The sequence below is a fragment of the Theileria equi genome, chromosome 1 (assembly GCF_000342415.1).
Source record: "Theileria equi strain WA chromosome 1, complete sequence".
Taxonomy (NCBI): domain Eukaryota; phylum Apicomplexa; class Aconoidasida; order Piroplasmida; family Theileriidae; genus Theileria; species Theileria equi.
Genome location: NC_021366.1, coordinates 413,319 through 429,068, shown reverse-complemented (window position 1 = coordinate 429,068; position 15,750 = coordinate 413,319). Strand labels below are relative to the sequence as shown.

Sequence of the window (15,750 nt, the reverse complement as noted above, 5' to 3'; positions counted from 1 at the left end):
CAGGTACACTTTACATATGTCACTTTGATATCTTCTAGAATTAACCATAACATATTTGTGCAAAAAATAATTTTGTATTATACAACACCCTTGATAAACGTCAAACGATGGGGGATGGGATTCGAGTCATTTCGTAATAAGACAATTATCACGTGAATTTTATCTTATTTACTACAAAATTATATACTTTTATCTTTCATATTATACATAATATTACTCGTTATTAAGAATCCACACCGTCGCGCTTGCACATCTGTTATATTTTAATAATAGCAGTTTAGCATAATGTGTAACTGAATTCAATAATTAAATATTTTTAATGTTTCATTATCTCTGTAGCCTTTCACAATCCCTTAATTATACTTGTAAAACGGTTCTAATACTTCTAATTATACACAATGCAGCTTTACTAAAATTCAACGATAATGGCACTCAATCGTTATTTGTTCCTAGTCATTATACAAGAACCTTCTCCAATGGAAGATCTTCCAAGGTACAACCCCTGGAATCCAGTGATTCCAGGATCACCTATATCGCTGAGGAACGTTATTACAAGATGATAACAGAAAAACATTCCTATGTAGACAAATTAATAAATGAGCATTCAAAATTTGATGATAAACTACAAGTTTGTTTAGCAGATAACACTCATATCAATGTGATAGCTACGTTTAAACTTCCTACAATGTACCCAAAACCACAAGTTATCAGAAATGCTAAGAAGGAATAGCGATGAATCATCACACAAACTATCTGTCATCGCAGATATGAAAAGAAGAACACCTACACACAATCCAAAGTGCGACGATAAGGTTTTATCATACATTGATGCTGGTGAAGTTGCACTAAATATGGCATCCGCTGGGTTTGATGTTATCTTTGTTAACACAGATGAGATTGTATATGGAGGTCACGTACAAGATCTACACAAGAGTTTTCTCGAATTAAGAAAACTAGGAAGACGTAAAAGACCAGCTATTGTAATGAAGGATATATTTCTGCACCCTATACAAATTGCTCAAGCTACAGAGTATAGAGCTGATGGTGTTCTACTTAATGCATCGATCTTAGGAAATGCCCTGGAAAATATGTTAAATGCCTGTATTAATATGGGAACTGAGGCTATAGTAGAAGTTCATGATGCTACAGAAGCATTGAGGGCCACAGATATTGGTGCACGTATTTTATTGGTAAGAAAATAGTTTATACTTAATATAATATATAGGTTAATCAATGGGATAGGGTGAAAAATATTTTAAAACCGACAAGGGCACTAGACATTAAAGATGTAATACCTGAAGATGTGACCACGATTGCATGTGGAGGTATAATGACAATAAAACAGGCACATGAACTTGCACTAGCAGGATACGACGCAGTTTGTTTTGGTAGAAGACTGATTTATCCAGATGTACCCGAATTTATAAAACAAGTTAAAGATTGGAAGGCACCTTGTAAACCAATATTAAAAATGAGTAAAAGAATGTTTTTTGATTATAAAACTGTAAATGGAGTAACCGAAATAAGTTTGAAGGAAAATCATTTGGAACTTTTAGATGAGATGAATCACTTTTATTTTAGTGAAAGAAATGATGAATTAATCTCAGAAATAAAAAAACTTAGTAAGAAAAATATTGATGAAAGTACAAATTTCACGGAACAAAACCTCACTCCAGGGGAGAAATCCAGAGAAATAACTGTAAATATCGGTGTACCCACAAGTTCTGACGCTCTCATTAAAGTGGTAAGAATTATACTTAATTTAATCATATATAGGGAACATTGGCTGTATCTCCAGAAGGACAAAAGGAATATATTGATCAGAATAGGGAGATAGCCAAGTTAACAATAGATAGATACAGATTAAAGTGGTTTATTGAGAAGAAAAAATGGATTAAAAATAATCTACATTTGTATAATAACGAAGAAGAGGCTGAATGTGCTTATGATTTGAAAAAAGGTATAGAAATGTACAATCAATTTAAGTTCAAAGGTAAAGAATATTATCCTGAGGTAATGTCTCCCGAAGAAATTAAAGAAACAGAGCGTGTATTATTTCAAAATGTACAAGAATTATATGAAAAGGCACCTAAAATAAATGGGAAGATCAATTTAAATTTCGACGAAATTTCGTCACCACCTCCTATTTTACCAACTAAATAATAAGCACATATTGATTATAAATTGGTCTCAAAACTTTAACTTTGGAACGACATCATATTCGTCTCAAATCTTACACACATTCAGATTTTATTCTCACCGATATTTAGTTTGTGAATATGTACTGTATAAATGTAAACTTATTAATCGTTTTTAGTTATATTATCAATAAAATTTACGCGTTTGAGAATGAAAAAAGTTTGTTTAAGGTGGATGAGTCCGTCATAAACGAGTATATCAGTGAATGTAGACTAAAATCTAATGGGCCGATATTTTCTTGTATATCAAAAAAATTAAGCGAGTCAGATGTTCGCTATCGCAAAAATTCCGATGTTGATTCTCTATCGAGTCTTCGTTCATTCACTTGGATGTTATCACTTCCGGTATTACACCCAAATACTGTTGTATACAATCAAGAACCACTAGAAATATATCAAAATAGCATTTATAGAGATCATAGATTCGTGATAGAACCGAAATTCGGTTCATTATTTTATAGAGTACCTCTCAATGAATACTATAAACACCTCTATGATAATAAGGATAATGGATTTAGACCCGGGATGTTTGATCTAAGGCATAAACTAGGAAAAATATTTGAGTTATGGAGTATTACAATTGGACATGAAGTTTCTTATACGATTCCACACGAAAAAATTGATTCAGTATTGCATGGTGATGAGCCAAAAACAAACCTCTATACTAAACTATTTCTCATGCACCTTGATTACAAAATTTTTGCTCCTCTGAAACGAAAAGCAATCGTACTGAGTTTTCTAAACAAATGTAACTACACGTTCAGGTACAAATTGAGGAAATTTGCTGTGTGTTTACTCAACACATTCAAGTCCTGTAAACTTGTTATGAACAAAGAACAGTTATTACACCGTTACAATATATCAAATATATTTAAAAATGTTAGGAAAGATAGAGATATCATCCCATTTGTCCCTTTTCCATTTTTGGGAAAGTTCAATGACATTTATTTTTCAGTGGATTCTTCGTCACAGACATTTACAAATACTGACTACGCCTTTTTCAGTTGCATAGAGACCATTGTAAATGAACTTTCTATGGGTTCAAGAAACGTAAATGCTGTTTTTGGGCACTTGAATGAATACCTAACGCTACTAAAAAGAGCCTCCGATGTCAAAACTTTATCGCAATTTAATGGATTTTATATACTAGAGATCTGGCCAAAACAGTCTGGATTTTCGTTTTTCAATCTATTTGACAGGGAGTATAGAGCGAAGATATGGAATTCACCTTTTAAGATGATGGTAACTTCACATATTAGCAATTTTATCTGGGATCTACCGGTGTTTATAATGATGCGGTTATTGTACGTATCATTATTTGTTTCTATCGCATTTTTTATCATTTTAATTTTTTATGTAATATGGATATAATCATGGCGTCACTTTAGTGATTATTGACCTGGAAGTTTACAACTGTGTCTCAACAATAATTAACCACTATAATTATCTTTATTGTACTAAAAATATCTTTCATGTGTATATGTATTGTTGTAGCCATTGGATCTATATTGTTAGGTATACACAGACACCCATTACTCAGAAAATATTCTGTGGCGCTGGCACCAATTTTCGAGTTCATCTCTGATGCTCATCGGTGTTGGATTTTTAAGATGGGTATTTTCGTATATGTTGACATGATAATCTTATTTCCCTCAGTAGTCTATACGTGATGTAACATATTCTAATTTGGCAATGTTAATGTTTTAAGTGTTTTTCATATATTTAACCTTATTTCCTTAGACTATTGTTCATTTGGACCTTTTTCTAATGCAGTACGGCTCTACTTGTCGCAAATGTTTGTGAAACGTAGTATTACTACAGAATATGGAGCTAAAAGATACATTGGATTTGAATAACACAGAAAATTCTGGTGTAAATGTTGATGCAACAAATGATGGACATTTAGACGGGATTAATTTGAAATCGGATGATATAATCGCTCATGATGATTGTGATGGTCTCCATAAGGAGAACTTTGATGATCCAATAGAAACAAAAAGGACCATAAAATTTTCAGAGAAACAATCTTTTCATTCAGTTGATAACTCTGTAGATGAGTTCGCGAATAATAATTTTGAATCCAAAGAGATAAAACGCAATGTTACAAACAACAATCCTTCACTGTCTTTAGACCTTTATACTAGCTCTATTGCTGAGCTACATCATACACCAAGCATTATTCAATCGGAATTTATGGAAGAGAACCCTGCTGGTGTAACAAAGTTGAAGGAGCTAATGTTATATAAGACAATACAATTTATGGATTACCGTCGTTTGCGTCGCAGGTTTAATGGAATAAGAAGACCAGTTTCTAATAAGAAGGCACTCTTTATTTGTTTATTTTGTATAGCATTGGCGCTAGTCCCTTTCATTTATTTCCGTGTGGAATCAGATCACTATGTAGCGGGAGTTCAAATTCAGCGTGGAGTCATACCATATATCGCTTCTCTGAGTTTCGTTTTAGGTGCTTTTCTCTTGGCAAAGATACAATTAAGTTTGCCGCTCAAATTTCCTGTTATTTTGTCCTACCTATTTATGTTCGCTGCTTTGATTGTTTTGGTAGTTTTGAGGAATATTATTAGTGTACAGAGATTTATATGGCCAATTTTGATCTGTTATACTATTGCACAGATCATCGTTATATTAATTACACGGATAGTTATATATCTTGTGCCGTTGTTGGCACTAAATGGATTGTTTTTCCCATGTACTGAGCATTTTCATTTATTACAAAGGTTTCAACAGGGTAGGCGGTTGAACATAACGATTAGTCGCTATAATGATTATACAATAATCTGTGGATTGAACGTGTGCGGATTAGGCCTCTGTCTATATAGGTGTGCCTACCGTTGGATAAGATGGTGTTACAGAAAGTATAAAAATCGTTCCATAGCTGGTGCACATCAAGCAGGTTTGTTTTGTATGATTATATCATATACATTTGTAGACGGCGCTCTATTTAGTCATCAAATGCGCTACAATGGTGAGGTTGATGAGAATTCCATCCCTCATGGTTATGGAGAGTGGTTAGAAGATCATACATATGGTGAGCGTTTGCAAGGGTATTGGTGGCACGGATATCCTATTGGACCTTTTACTTCACAGGAAATCGGATCAGGCTCACTTTTTGTTAATACACGAGTTGCTTTTGTTACAGATACACATTTGCCTTATGACAAAATCCGTTTTGGTGTTTCATCAACTGAATGTTCTATTTCAGGACATTTTTTCAAGGAAATGCCAAAAACATATTTTTTTAATCCTCTTTATCACCAAGGTAGTAGTCATCCAAATAGACTGTATTCTAAAATAAATCTTTTTAATGTATTAAGAGAGAAATTTGATGGTATACCAGGATCTTCACCGCAATGGTGTATAAGAATGTTGAAACCTCAATTTTATCTGAACATGCCTAATAGACAAGGAATTATGAATATTTATGTGGATAAACTTACAAACTCATTGAAAATCGATGGATTTCGTAGAATAAATCATGGTATGAAGCGTGGACGTTGTGATGAGATAACAATACGTTTATCCGGTCGTAGTTGCAAAAATCGTCTATTAAAACCACGTAGTAATTCTGGGTATAGTTACAGGACCAATTCAGGATCATTTAAACCTTTAAGGATAGCAAGGTTATATCGCAAATCTAAAGTTAAAGGTGTTGAAAGTGGAGATTTGTCAAAGGAATATAAATTACTTCACTATCGTTCAGAAATTAGCAATTCATCAGATCAGTATCTTGGCGTAAGAAGTGAGATTTCTAATTTGTTTCGTGATGAAGATGATTGGGAGAACAAACAGCATCTAGATCAACCACAAGTAGTTGTTAACGGTTGGATGCCAATAAGATCATTCGGAAGATTGGGTTATATTCCAGAACAAGCGGTTATATATATACATGGTTATAATTTAAGGTTATCTGAAGCATGTTCACAAATGGCACATATTGTTTCATTTTCAAAATTACCTCCTTATATATTACCAATTGTGTTCAATTGGGATGGTCATCACTGGGGTTGGTTATCGGCCTTTAGTTACCCTGTTGCTATGAAGGCTGCCGAGAATCCAAATCTTGAGGATGCATTTCATGAGTTATTACAAGAATTTGCTTATCTAGGTATTAAACACATACACCTCCTGGTACATTCATGTGGTGCGAGAATATTTTTCAAGGTTATTAATAGTAGTATTTCAAAAGGGTTAATAACACCTGTAGTTGATGAGCAGCATTTGGTGCATGTTGGAAAGGGTGGGAATAATATACGTATGAGAATGGATACTTGTATCCTCATAAATCCAGATTACCCTTTAGAACGTTTTGTAGATCATGACTACTTCGTACTACGCGGGTATTGTGACCATATTGTCTTGTATGTTGATACTAGGGATCAGTGTTTAACATTTTCTGAGTGGTATCATCGTGAACGTTCGTTAGGAAGATCTATATTTGGTATGTGTACAAGTCCTCACAAGTTGGCATCCATTCGTAAGTCCGATGATATCAAGGTTGATAAAAATGAACCGTTCACTATTTATAGTGGTGAAGGGTATACTATACCGCCAGGGAATCTAAAGTACATCAGCAATAAAAGTCTTAGCCTCGATCATCCGCCTATGTATGATTGTCAAAATGATAAATCCGTAAAAATTTTGGGGAAACCGGAGGAACAATTTGAAGAATCTACTACAACTTGCCAACCCAAATATAGTAGTAAAATGTTTGGTACTCAGAATATCTTTTGGATTGGCAGAATGAGTAATGCAAATCGTGGTATAAAGGTTAATGATTCATTTACGGAACGGTCTCTATGGTTGGATATCGATGTCATAGATACAACTATGATTGATACAAATGTAGACTTCCTCAAACATTCCTTCTATCAGATGAAACGTGAGATTATGGATGATATAAGAGAGGTTATACTTATGCACACAAGAGCTGAATATCGACAAACACGACTCGATCGTCGCAGAGGAAACGTATATGTATTTAGAGTTGCTCCTGCAAACGTAAATAATTTGTTTGGAAGATAACATATATGTCTAGTTAGTCTATTGGGCGCGGTGACTGCCGCTCAGATAATGTTGAGGGAAACATGACGCGTGTTCCTCAAATTCTCCGCAGAAACGTTTCATTTGGTGAGGTAATCAAACCCAAATGGGTTTTAGAACCGCCAAATTATACCCGTACTCCATTATGGAGGCAATTTTTTGAAACTCAATTTTCCAGCAGAAATTTCTTTATTTTTGGTAGTACATGGGCGGCAATTACATCATTTGGATTCTTAATGTGGTATTCTAGAGTATTCGGTATGATTCTATCATTTTTATTCAACTTTTACAGATCCTCCTCCATTGGAAAGATTGGACAAATATTGGTTGAATTCACGTAAGTATAAATTGTAATATTATATTTTACAGCAAAATTTCGAATTTTATCTGCTTTCTACAATCAGGGGAAAAGACCTGGTGCTAAGATTTCCCTGATGACGTATGAAGTGCGTTACTTTGATAGAGGCCATGATCATCCATTTACCATTAACGAAGTTAAGGACTTCTTATTCAAGGTAAAGGAGAACTATTTGATTGAGAATCATCCGGGTGTTCAATATCCTCACGTCTTCAGACAGCATAGTAATGTCAAGACACCCGCAACCCTGCATGTTAATCTACACTAGTTGCACGGTATTGTACCATGCTTTTCTCAAACCTATAGAAATTACTTTCTATGAATGTACATGTACGGATGATTAAAATGATTATGCGATAGTTGCCTGGGTAAACAAATTAGATGTTGTCCAGCATGTGATCATGAGCGACTCTTTGTCTGTTATCAAACTTGTTGGTAGATCCTGTACTGAGATAAACCTTGTGCCTTTTAAATATTTTTGGCTCGTAGACAAGGTTCGCCTTCTTACCACCGGTAACAGCCTTTCCTAGCTTTTTAAATTTGCGAATCGTCTTTTCGTCATCCTTTACTACTTTAAACAAATTCGCTGATTGACGGTTCTTTTCTGAATCAATTTCACGATCTTTCCACTTACTACGCATGACAATAATGGGACGATTTCCTACAAATTTATGGTTCATTTCATTTAAAGCTTTCAACATGTCATCAGGATTCGTTAGTGATACAAAACCATAACCTTTGGTCTTTCCAGAATTGCGGTCTCTAATCACGCGTGCCCTTTGAAATGAGGGGTACTTCCTGAAGGCACTAGCTAATATTTCATCAGTCACATCATTTCCCAGGTGTCCACAAAATATTCTGAAGTCATTTTTTGGCCAATCTTCCAGTGTTGGATCGTTCCATATAGTACCAGCAGCTTTCCTCAAGTGTATTCGACCTGATCCCTTCTTTCCAGCAGCCATTCTGCTACCTAAAAGTGCAGCTTCCTCATCGGTTACTCTATTGAGTAGACTGTTTGGCGGCGCAGAGCCATTGACAGGAGTGGATCCATAACCAAGATCGGCCATCGTATCTAAAGAGTATAAAGATAAATATCGTATTACATTATATTAGAAAATTTTACAAAATGGGTGGAAAATGTGCGTAGCGATAGAAAGTGATCAATGGGGACCAATGTGTCGAATATAAACAATTTACCGAATGCAATCAACAAAATTGTGGATGTATCGACACTTGTCAATGTTCAAGTAAACTTAGGGCCATTATTTCAACGTGGCCAAAGATATTTTGATGCATCTAAGGAACAATTAAAAATTTGAAAAACTTACGGTATTCTCCAACTTTTCCTTTTCCTCCATGAATAGTTGTGAAGTTTGGTTTATAACCTGGCTGAATATCGCTCCAAAACTAACATATTCGTTATCTATTTCCACACCCAAATGGTCGCTATAATCCTTGATCGTTGTAGTTTTGTTCAGAATGACTGGTCTTTGCAACAGATACTTATAAATGTCAATAAACTTCCAGCTGGTCATTAAGTTGATTAAATGCCATGGTAACGCAGAAATGTAACTAGTTGTTAGGTATGAAACGTTCATCCCGATTTGCAACAAGCTTTTGAATTGATAAGGTAAGAAAAAGGGAATAATCGCTAAGTATATATATGTGACTTTTAGTAACGTACCAGCTAGGTATCCGGGAAAAAGGTAGCTAAATGCGTAACCTAATATACATTGCATGATATTGTATGACATATTGTATCTGATAAAGCTTGAAGAGTCTGTATTATCTGATCCATCTAGGGACTCCTTAAAGGAAAGCTTCGGTGGTAAAATCGTTAAAAATCCATTTTGTTCATTTATATAAAAATTCTTTCTCGCTTCAAATGATTCATGTCTAAGGTAGTTATTATACCTCCTTATAAGGGAGGCCCGATACAAAAACGAGCTAAAGTATAATTATTTTGTAACTTTATAGGTTACCTTCTCCTAACTTTATCTAGTCTAGCATTAATGAGATGTTTTGCATCTCCCCAAATGATCCATCGCAATGTTGACAGTAAAACTATAAGCAGTAATATGGTTAACTGCACATATAACCAATTTTTAGATGATATTATTAAGGGGATCATTAAAAATTAAATGTGTCGCAGAAACATCATTTGTAGCATACCTACCTTCTCACTTACCATTTACTTTTGCACATACCATTTATTTCTTATTTTTGGAGATGGTTAATCAATTTTCAATGATATACCATGTTACAGATATATTCTTTGCCATTTTTAAAATATATTGATTTGACTTCTAGATAATTTTCCAAAATGCAGCATCGCGGTAACAAGGATATCACACCCGAAAATATCAGTGATAAAGTATACAATAGCTTAGTAGAAGTGATAAAGGTATCCCGTTTATGCTCTCACTCTATATAAGCCTTTAGAAACGACTCGTTAATGGAGATAAGGACCAAAATAATCAGCTGGTACAAGTTAGTAAAACTGGACATGTATATCATTATAGGAACTATCATTACCTAATTTTATGATACCAGCGTTTGATAATGACGTAAATGAATTTAAAAGACCAAGCGAATCACGACACAGAGACAAAAATTGTCATTCTCAACAATCAAACGGTGAAACAGATGATGATAATATGAGCATTTCATCTGTTAATACAACTGAAAACAACCCATACTCAAGTTTTTCCGAGGCCTTGAACAACTTGATACATTTGTATAATAAGGTTGAAGATTCTGTAAAGCTACTCGATCCTCCGCCAGTGCCAATTACATCAATGTTTAGGATGTATAATCCACATGTATCAAATCTTTTTGATTCAAATCAACACCATGATACAAACGACTTGAATATATCGTCAATATCTCAAATCTATAGAGACAGCATAGCGTCCTGTTTGGTTGACTCAGACATATTTACCAGGAACAACAAATCCCTAGAGATGGATAAAGAGATGTTTTTTGCAGAGTTCAATAGATTTTTAAATGATAAAGGATCTTGTAAATTGTTAAAGGTGTTATTTGGCTGGTACTTTTCCGGATATTTCACTGGGAGAATGGAAGCCATAACCCAATTCCATAAGCCTAGTATTTAGCAGCACATTTTCAGTATTAATATCTTGAATTATTTATGTTATGAATCTTTTTGTGTGTAACGCCGTTTCGGCGCGAGAGATTATGATACATCTCGTCATTTCCATCTACTAAGTTAGAAATTTATAAAAATGGAGGGAAGTCTTGGAGATTTATATCTAAAAATATTGAGAGAAAAATCTTCTATAAAATGTCCTTCGTCACTAGCGCAGCTCCCTGTAACTATATGGACAAGGAAGAATGTGCCAGATGACGTTGTATCAGATGTTTCATCCATAGAATCTAGCAGAGAATCAGAAATATCGCATAGTGATGATTCTGTAAGCTCTATGAGTAGTAGTGATACTTGTGATAGCATCAAATCACTGCAAGATTTGAGTAATGAATCTGTTAGACACATACCATATGGTAGTGAACAGCTATTTGAGACGCATCCAACGCTTTTGAATGGTATGAATACTTTATCTATATCCATATCCTATGTAGGTGGTATTTTAGATGCAGAAGAACAGTTTAAAATTGTGTATAGTTCATTAGAATCACTAGATTCATTATCTGGATTAATTATGTTGCAATCAAACTATGACCTAAATTCAACATTAAGATCAGCATTTCAAACGATAACTAAATTACATAAATCGGTTTGTATATTTCTCTCAATTGATTGTGTAATACGAAACTCACAATATAATGAAGAAAGGCTTGTAACAGATATCAAGGAAATGTTTAAGAAAGTCTATAGCTCAATTGTAACATTTCAAACACTTGCCTGTAAATCAGCGTCAAGTGAAAATGTTCCACAAATTGTCAATGTGTTTTTACAGATCATCCCTTATGCTATTGACATCCTATACAGTTCACTCTTAAATTTATTATATCATATTAACGAAAAAAGGATAAATATGGAACTAATATTTATATTTGAAAAAATGCTACAAACATCTCTACTCATCTCCTGTGGTTATTCTGATAATTCAAACACATTTACAAGAATTCGTGCAATTGAAACTATATATTATCTTTTTATAGCAATTTTACCATTGGATCTTGTAAATTATATTAAAAATGATGTTTTTGAAACAGTTGATGAATCTTTGGAAAGTAATTTTAGGGGTAAATTAATAGAGAAAATCTGGAATGAATATTCAACGGGTAGTTTTATACCATCTGGAATAATACTATTTAAGTTAATTCAAAACTTTGATCGTGGAAGTAAAATGCGTGAAACTTCAGATGTAGAGGCGACATTAAGAAATTCTTCCATAACAATACTTGGATCTTGTATACGTAGTGGTATTACCAAACGACAATATCCAACAAATTTTATAAGTCATTCAGATTATGCAAACAGTCTTTTGGGTAAAAATTCTAGAAAAATTCATGATGTTAATAATTTGAATACGTGGAATAAGATATCATTCTGGTTACTAATGCGATTGGAAGATGTAAATAGTATAGTAAGGAATTATGTTCTCAGGATAATACGCCACATTATGTCCACAATCTACCTTATTGAAAAAGATAGGCAACATATATTATCATATGTATTTAATTGTCTCTCAAGCGATGAAGTTCTTGAAGAATCATTAAATATATTGATTTATGTTTCACAATTATATCCTATGAAAGATGGTGCTGTAAAGAGGATCGCAACACTAACTTTAAAGGGATCCAGAAAGGTCAACCGATTAAGAACAATAATTGCATTAGGAAAATGTAGATTTACACCAAAGGGATTATCTCTACTCATGTCGCTATTTCAAATACTTTGTACAATGTCAAATGATACATCAAATACGACAGAAGTTCCAGTTCAGATTTATGCTAACAGTTATATATCTGACCAGGATTCTGAAGTGACATTCATTCAACAAGAACTACCAGCGATAATAGATGCATTAAAATCGCTTGTAAAATCGCACAATAATATAAAGCTTGCACAAAAAATTATAGACCCACCCACCGGCTACGTAGGTAAGTTGCCATTTACATTACCACCGGGTCTTTGGATATGGTCATTGTGGAAATATATGTCTAATGATATGGATGAATGTTGGAGATTTTGTATATATTTATTATTCATTGAAGCAAAAATGCGTTTTCCACAGCTAGTAGATAAATTTGATAAGAGTGATCTTACGTTTATTGCAGACTATTTGCATTTGAGTGAACGCTTTATCGGACTAAAAATAGGGGATATGGATAAATTGTACATTACAGATGAATTTGTTAAAGACACTAAAAAATGGAAAATGTTACATCAATTACATATACCATTAACGCGTGAATACCTACAACGGGTTAAGCCTATTTTGAATAATTATTGCATTAGTGAGGAAGTAAATGTTAAAAATAATAAAATGTGTGATTGTTTTGATTGTAAAATGGATCAAATGATTGTTACGCATGAAAATAAATTTGATTATCTAAGTTCCAAACTGAATAATTTTATAAAGTGTACAAGGGATGAAAACATGAAAGTGGAATCTAAAATAGGGGAAAGAGATCTCTTCTTCATTGGATCCCATGGTCTATGGAATAAAAATGTATATCAAAAATCTCTTTTTATAATGACAAATCACTATAATATTCTTCCAAATTTGAATATTATCCCTAGTATTAATAAATTTGATGATGTAAGGATTGATGATATAAAGTGTTTTCCGTTTCCATCGGTTCTTGGTCTTCATATCTCAATAAAGATCCGATGTGTCACATGTGGAATTAAACCACCAGAACTCTCAATTCTTCTAAAAATACCCATAATAAAAAACGTTGAAGATAATTGTAACGTCATAATGCATGTTTTATGGAAAAGATCGCAAATTAAAGGGCCCTTGGAAATATTTGATGGGACAGTTTCACACAATCTCCACTATCCCTACAATATGATATTACCTATTAGAATTAGAGTACTCTACATGTTACAGAATGAAAATCCCAAGGTTTGTTTTTTCATGCTCATAAATCATACTTAGAAAATCGGAAGTTTTTGGATATTTCCTAAATTAACAAATTAAGTTCTGATACAAATGCATGTACAAATATATAATTTACATTTGTGGTGATTTTAGTGTGATGTCGCTAGCAACAGAGTCACGTGATACCGAATAGGGAACAAGATTTTCGTTTAATGATCCCAGAGAACTTCCCTCTGAGATTAGAGAAGAGGCAGTTAACGTGGAATTACGAATGGATTTACCTTTAAATACATGCGTTTCAGATTTGTTTCTATTCCTCTTTGAAACTGTGTTAGAGTCAGTGCTTACTATTGATTCCATAGTCTCATTAAGTTCCCTTTTGGTATTACCTAAATTATCCCTAGTTTGAGATTCTGGCGTTAACGTATATTGATACTTTGTATCTTTGCATTCAGTAAAGGGTCTCTCTCTAATAAATCCAACTTTGCTGTATTCAAATCCGTGAGATCCTGTATAAAATGCACTCTCAGATGCGATGTTCGTCATGGAATCCTCAGTATTGGAGCTATCATGATCACTAATGTATATGACTTCAGGCTGTATAGATCTCTGAATTTTTGTGTTTATGTCATCATCAGAGTCAAGAATGATAAGATCATCAGTCCGATGATCAATATTAGCATTTCCCGGGTTATTTAGATATGATTCTCCCTCAGAATTTGTTGAATATTTCTTATCATAATCTATATGCTGATCAAATGGTTGCATGCATAAATTCGTATCATTTTGTGAAATTAGTTTGGAAGAGGGTTGCAATGTGCTTACAGGTCTCGAGTCAAATGCCATATCATTTAAAAAAATAGTATAATTAGCATCTTTATCTAACTCAACCCTAGAAACGGACGGTGGAACATCATGGATGATCTTCTGTACAAAACTATCAATTACTAGGTCATAAGGCTTCACAATCAACTGGCATTCTGGACATCTCCATCTCATATTGAACGCAGAAGTTTTTTCCATGACCCTCAAATATCCATCCAAATCGTAACACTGTATATGTTCACAGTATCTTCCACGAGTTGGAATGGTTATTCTGTCCATAGTAACAGGACAGTTCAAATCAATTCTGTGTGTGTGCTCCATGCAAACTATATCATCGTCACCTACATTCCTATTAATTATAGTGGAAATACGAGTTAATGAATCATCGTAGGATATTACGTGCTTTTTCTTTACTATATCAATTATGCGATCAACTGTAACCTGTTTCGATAAAAACATGATTACTAAAAAAAGTGGTTCAGTTTCGTTATATGTAGAACTTGATATTTCTACTGCATTCTTCCCTGGACGCATGGCATATGTAATTTTAATTGGATTGTCACGCCGTTTGTGCTCCCATGTAGGTTCCTTAACTACGTGTATGATGTCACTATTAATCTTTAATTCCATGGACTTTGGCCATTCGTGTTGTAATTTTTCCTTATTAAATGGAATTGAAGCCATATAAATATCCTTGTTTTGCGATCTCCATTTTTTTATATTCGTAGCATCAATGGTAAAAGTTTTAGTTGTATTCCCCAAAGAATCATACCACAAAAAATCTTCCACTGTATTAAATGGGTCCAAGAGTTGTACCTTACATAACATACACTCAAAATCTTTGTCCGGACCGTTATAATGTATGCATATACGGTGACTTTGTTTTTTACAAATTTTGCAAGTTATTGATGAAGCATTTGTGCCCGTGTATGAACCTTTACATATGCAATAGAAAAACTCAATATATTTTGAGTTCGCAGTCCTTTTTCGGTTCATAGTATTAAACTAAATTTTTAATCTGTTAAACAGATGTATTTACACTGCTGAATTCTACATTTATACTTCGATGGTCCTCTAGAAAACTGTAAAACAGTAATTAGTTCAATAAATAAACCTATTCTATAACATAACCACGGATTGTATAGAGTCACCTGTTAAATTTAAAGTATGTAGGATGTTATCCAAACTGTATTCACAGGATGTTCATGACCATACTGATCAATTGCATACAAATATGATAACATAAAACATTCAATATACAGATGCGATCCACAAA

The 15,750-nt window shown here is 33.7% G+C and overlaps 9 protein-coding genes across 9 annotated transcripts; 6 read left to right on the top strand and 3 right to left on the bottom strand.

The window, feature by feature from the left end:
* Positions 1-163: 163 nt before the first annotated feature.
* BEWA_019770 (hypothetical protein) lies at positions 164-2,163 on the top strand (the record flags this gene model as incomplete). Its single annotated transcript, XM_004828740.1, has 4 exons — positions 164-628; positions 666-1,190; positions 1,226-1,744; positions 1,777-2,163. Exons 1-4 carry the CDS (start codon positions 320-322, stop codon positions 2,161-2,163), a joined length of 1,740 nt encoding a protein of 579 aa, XP_004828797.1. The 5' UTR covers positions 164-319.
* Positions 2,164-2,279: 116 nt separating this feature from the next.
* BEWA_019760 (hypothetical protein) lies at positions 2,280-3,679 on the top strand (the record flags this gene model as incomplete). Its single annotated transcript, XM_004828739.1, has 1 exon — positions 2,280-3,679. One exon carries the CDS (start codon positions 2,280-2,282, stop codon positions 3,567-3,569), a length of 1,290 nt encoding a protein of 429 aa, XP_004828796.1. The 3' UTR covers positions 3,570-3,679.
* Positions 3,680-4,022: 343 nt separating this feature from the next.
* BEWA_019750 (hypothetical protein) lies at positions 4,023-7,238 on the top strand (the record flags this gene model as incomplete). The annotated part of the gene is made up of 1 exon (XM_004828738.1): positions 4,023-7,238. One exon carries the CDS (start codon positions 4,023-4,025, stop codon positions 7,236-7,238), a length of 3,216 nt encoding a protein of 1,071 aa, XP_004828795.1.
* A 34-nt stretch (positions 7,239-7,272) lies between these two features.
* Positions 7,273-7,935, top strand: BEWA_019740 (hypothetical protein). Its single transcript, XM_004828737.1, has 3 exons — positions 7,273-7,514; positions 7,549-7,593; positions 7,626-7,935. Exons 1-3 carry the CDS (start codon positions 7,301-7,303, stop codon positions 7,880-7,882), a joined length of 516 nt encoding a protein of 171 aa, XP_004828794.1. The 5' UTR covers positions 7,273-7,300; the 3' UTR covers positions 7,883-7,935.
* Positions 7,936-7,946: 11 nt separating this feature from the next.
* On the bottom strand, positions 7,947-8,779 carry BEWA_019730 (hypothetical protein). The gene has a single exon (XM_004828736.1). The coding sequence runs from the start codon at positions 8,679-8,681 to the stop codon at positions 7,992-7,994; it is 690 nt and encodes a 229-aa protein (XP_004828793.1). The 5' UTR covers positions 8,682-8,779; the 3' UTR covers positions 7,947-7,991.
* A 36-nt stretch (positions 8,780-8,815) lies between these two features.
* On the bottom strand, positions 8,816-9,746 carry BEWA_019720 (hypothetical protein). Its single transcript, XM_004828735.1, has 4 exons — positions 9,597-9,746; positions 9,299-9,561; positions 8,943-9,265; positions 8,816-8,910 (listed from the first exon to the last, which is right to left on the bottom strand). Exons 1-4 carry the CDS (start codon positions 9,743-9,745, stop codon positions 8,851-8,853), a joined length of 795 nt encoding a protein of 264 aa, XP_004828792.1. The 5' UTR covers position 9,746; the 3' UTR covers positions 8,816-8,850.
* Positions 9,747-9,839: 93 nt separating this feature from the next.
* Positions 9,840-10,764, top strand: BEWA_019710 (hypothetical protein). The gene is made up of 3 exons (XM_004828734.1): positions 9,840-10,018; positions 10,057-10,098; positions 10,137-10,764. The coding sequence occupies exons 1-3, from the start codon at positions 9,938-9,940 to the stop codon at positions 10,728-10,730; spliced, it is 717 nt and encodes a 238-aa protein (XP_004828791.1). The 5' UTR covers positions 9,840-9,937; the 3' UTR covers positions 10,731-10,764.
* Positions 10,765-10,859: 95 nt separating this feature from the next.
* On the top strand, positions 10,860-13,706 carry BEWA_019700 (hypothetical protein; the record flags this gene model as incomplete). Its single annotated transcript, XM_004828733.1, has 1 exon — positions 10,860-13,706. The coding sequence occupies one exon, from the start codon at positions 10,860-10,862 to the stop codon at positions 13,704-13,706; it is 2,847 nt and encodes a 948-aa protein (XP_004828790.1).
* A 62-nt stretch (positions 13,707-13,768) lies between these two features.
* BEWA_019690 (hypothetical protein) lies at positions 13,769-15,470 on the bottom strand (the record flags this gene model as incomplete). The annotated part of the gene is made up of 1 exon (XM_004828732.1): positions 13,769-15,470. One exon carries the CDS (start codon positions 15,468-15,470, stop codon positions 13,782-13,784), a length of 1,689 nt encoding a protein of 562 aa, XP_004828789.1. The 3' UTR covers positions 13,769-13,781.
* Positions 15,471-15,750: the final 280 nt, after the last annotated feature.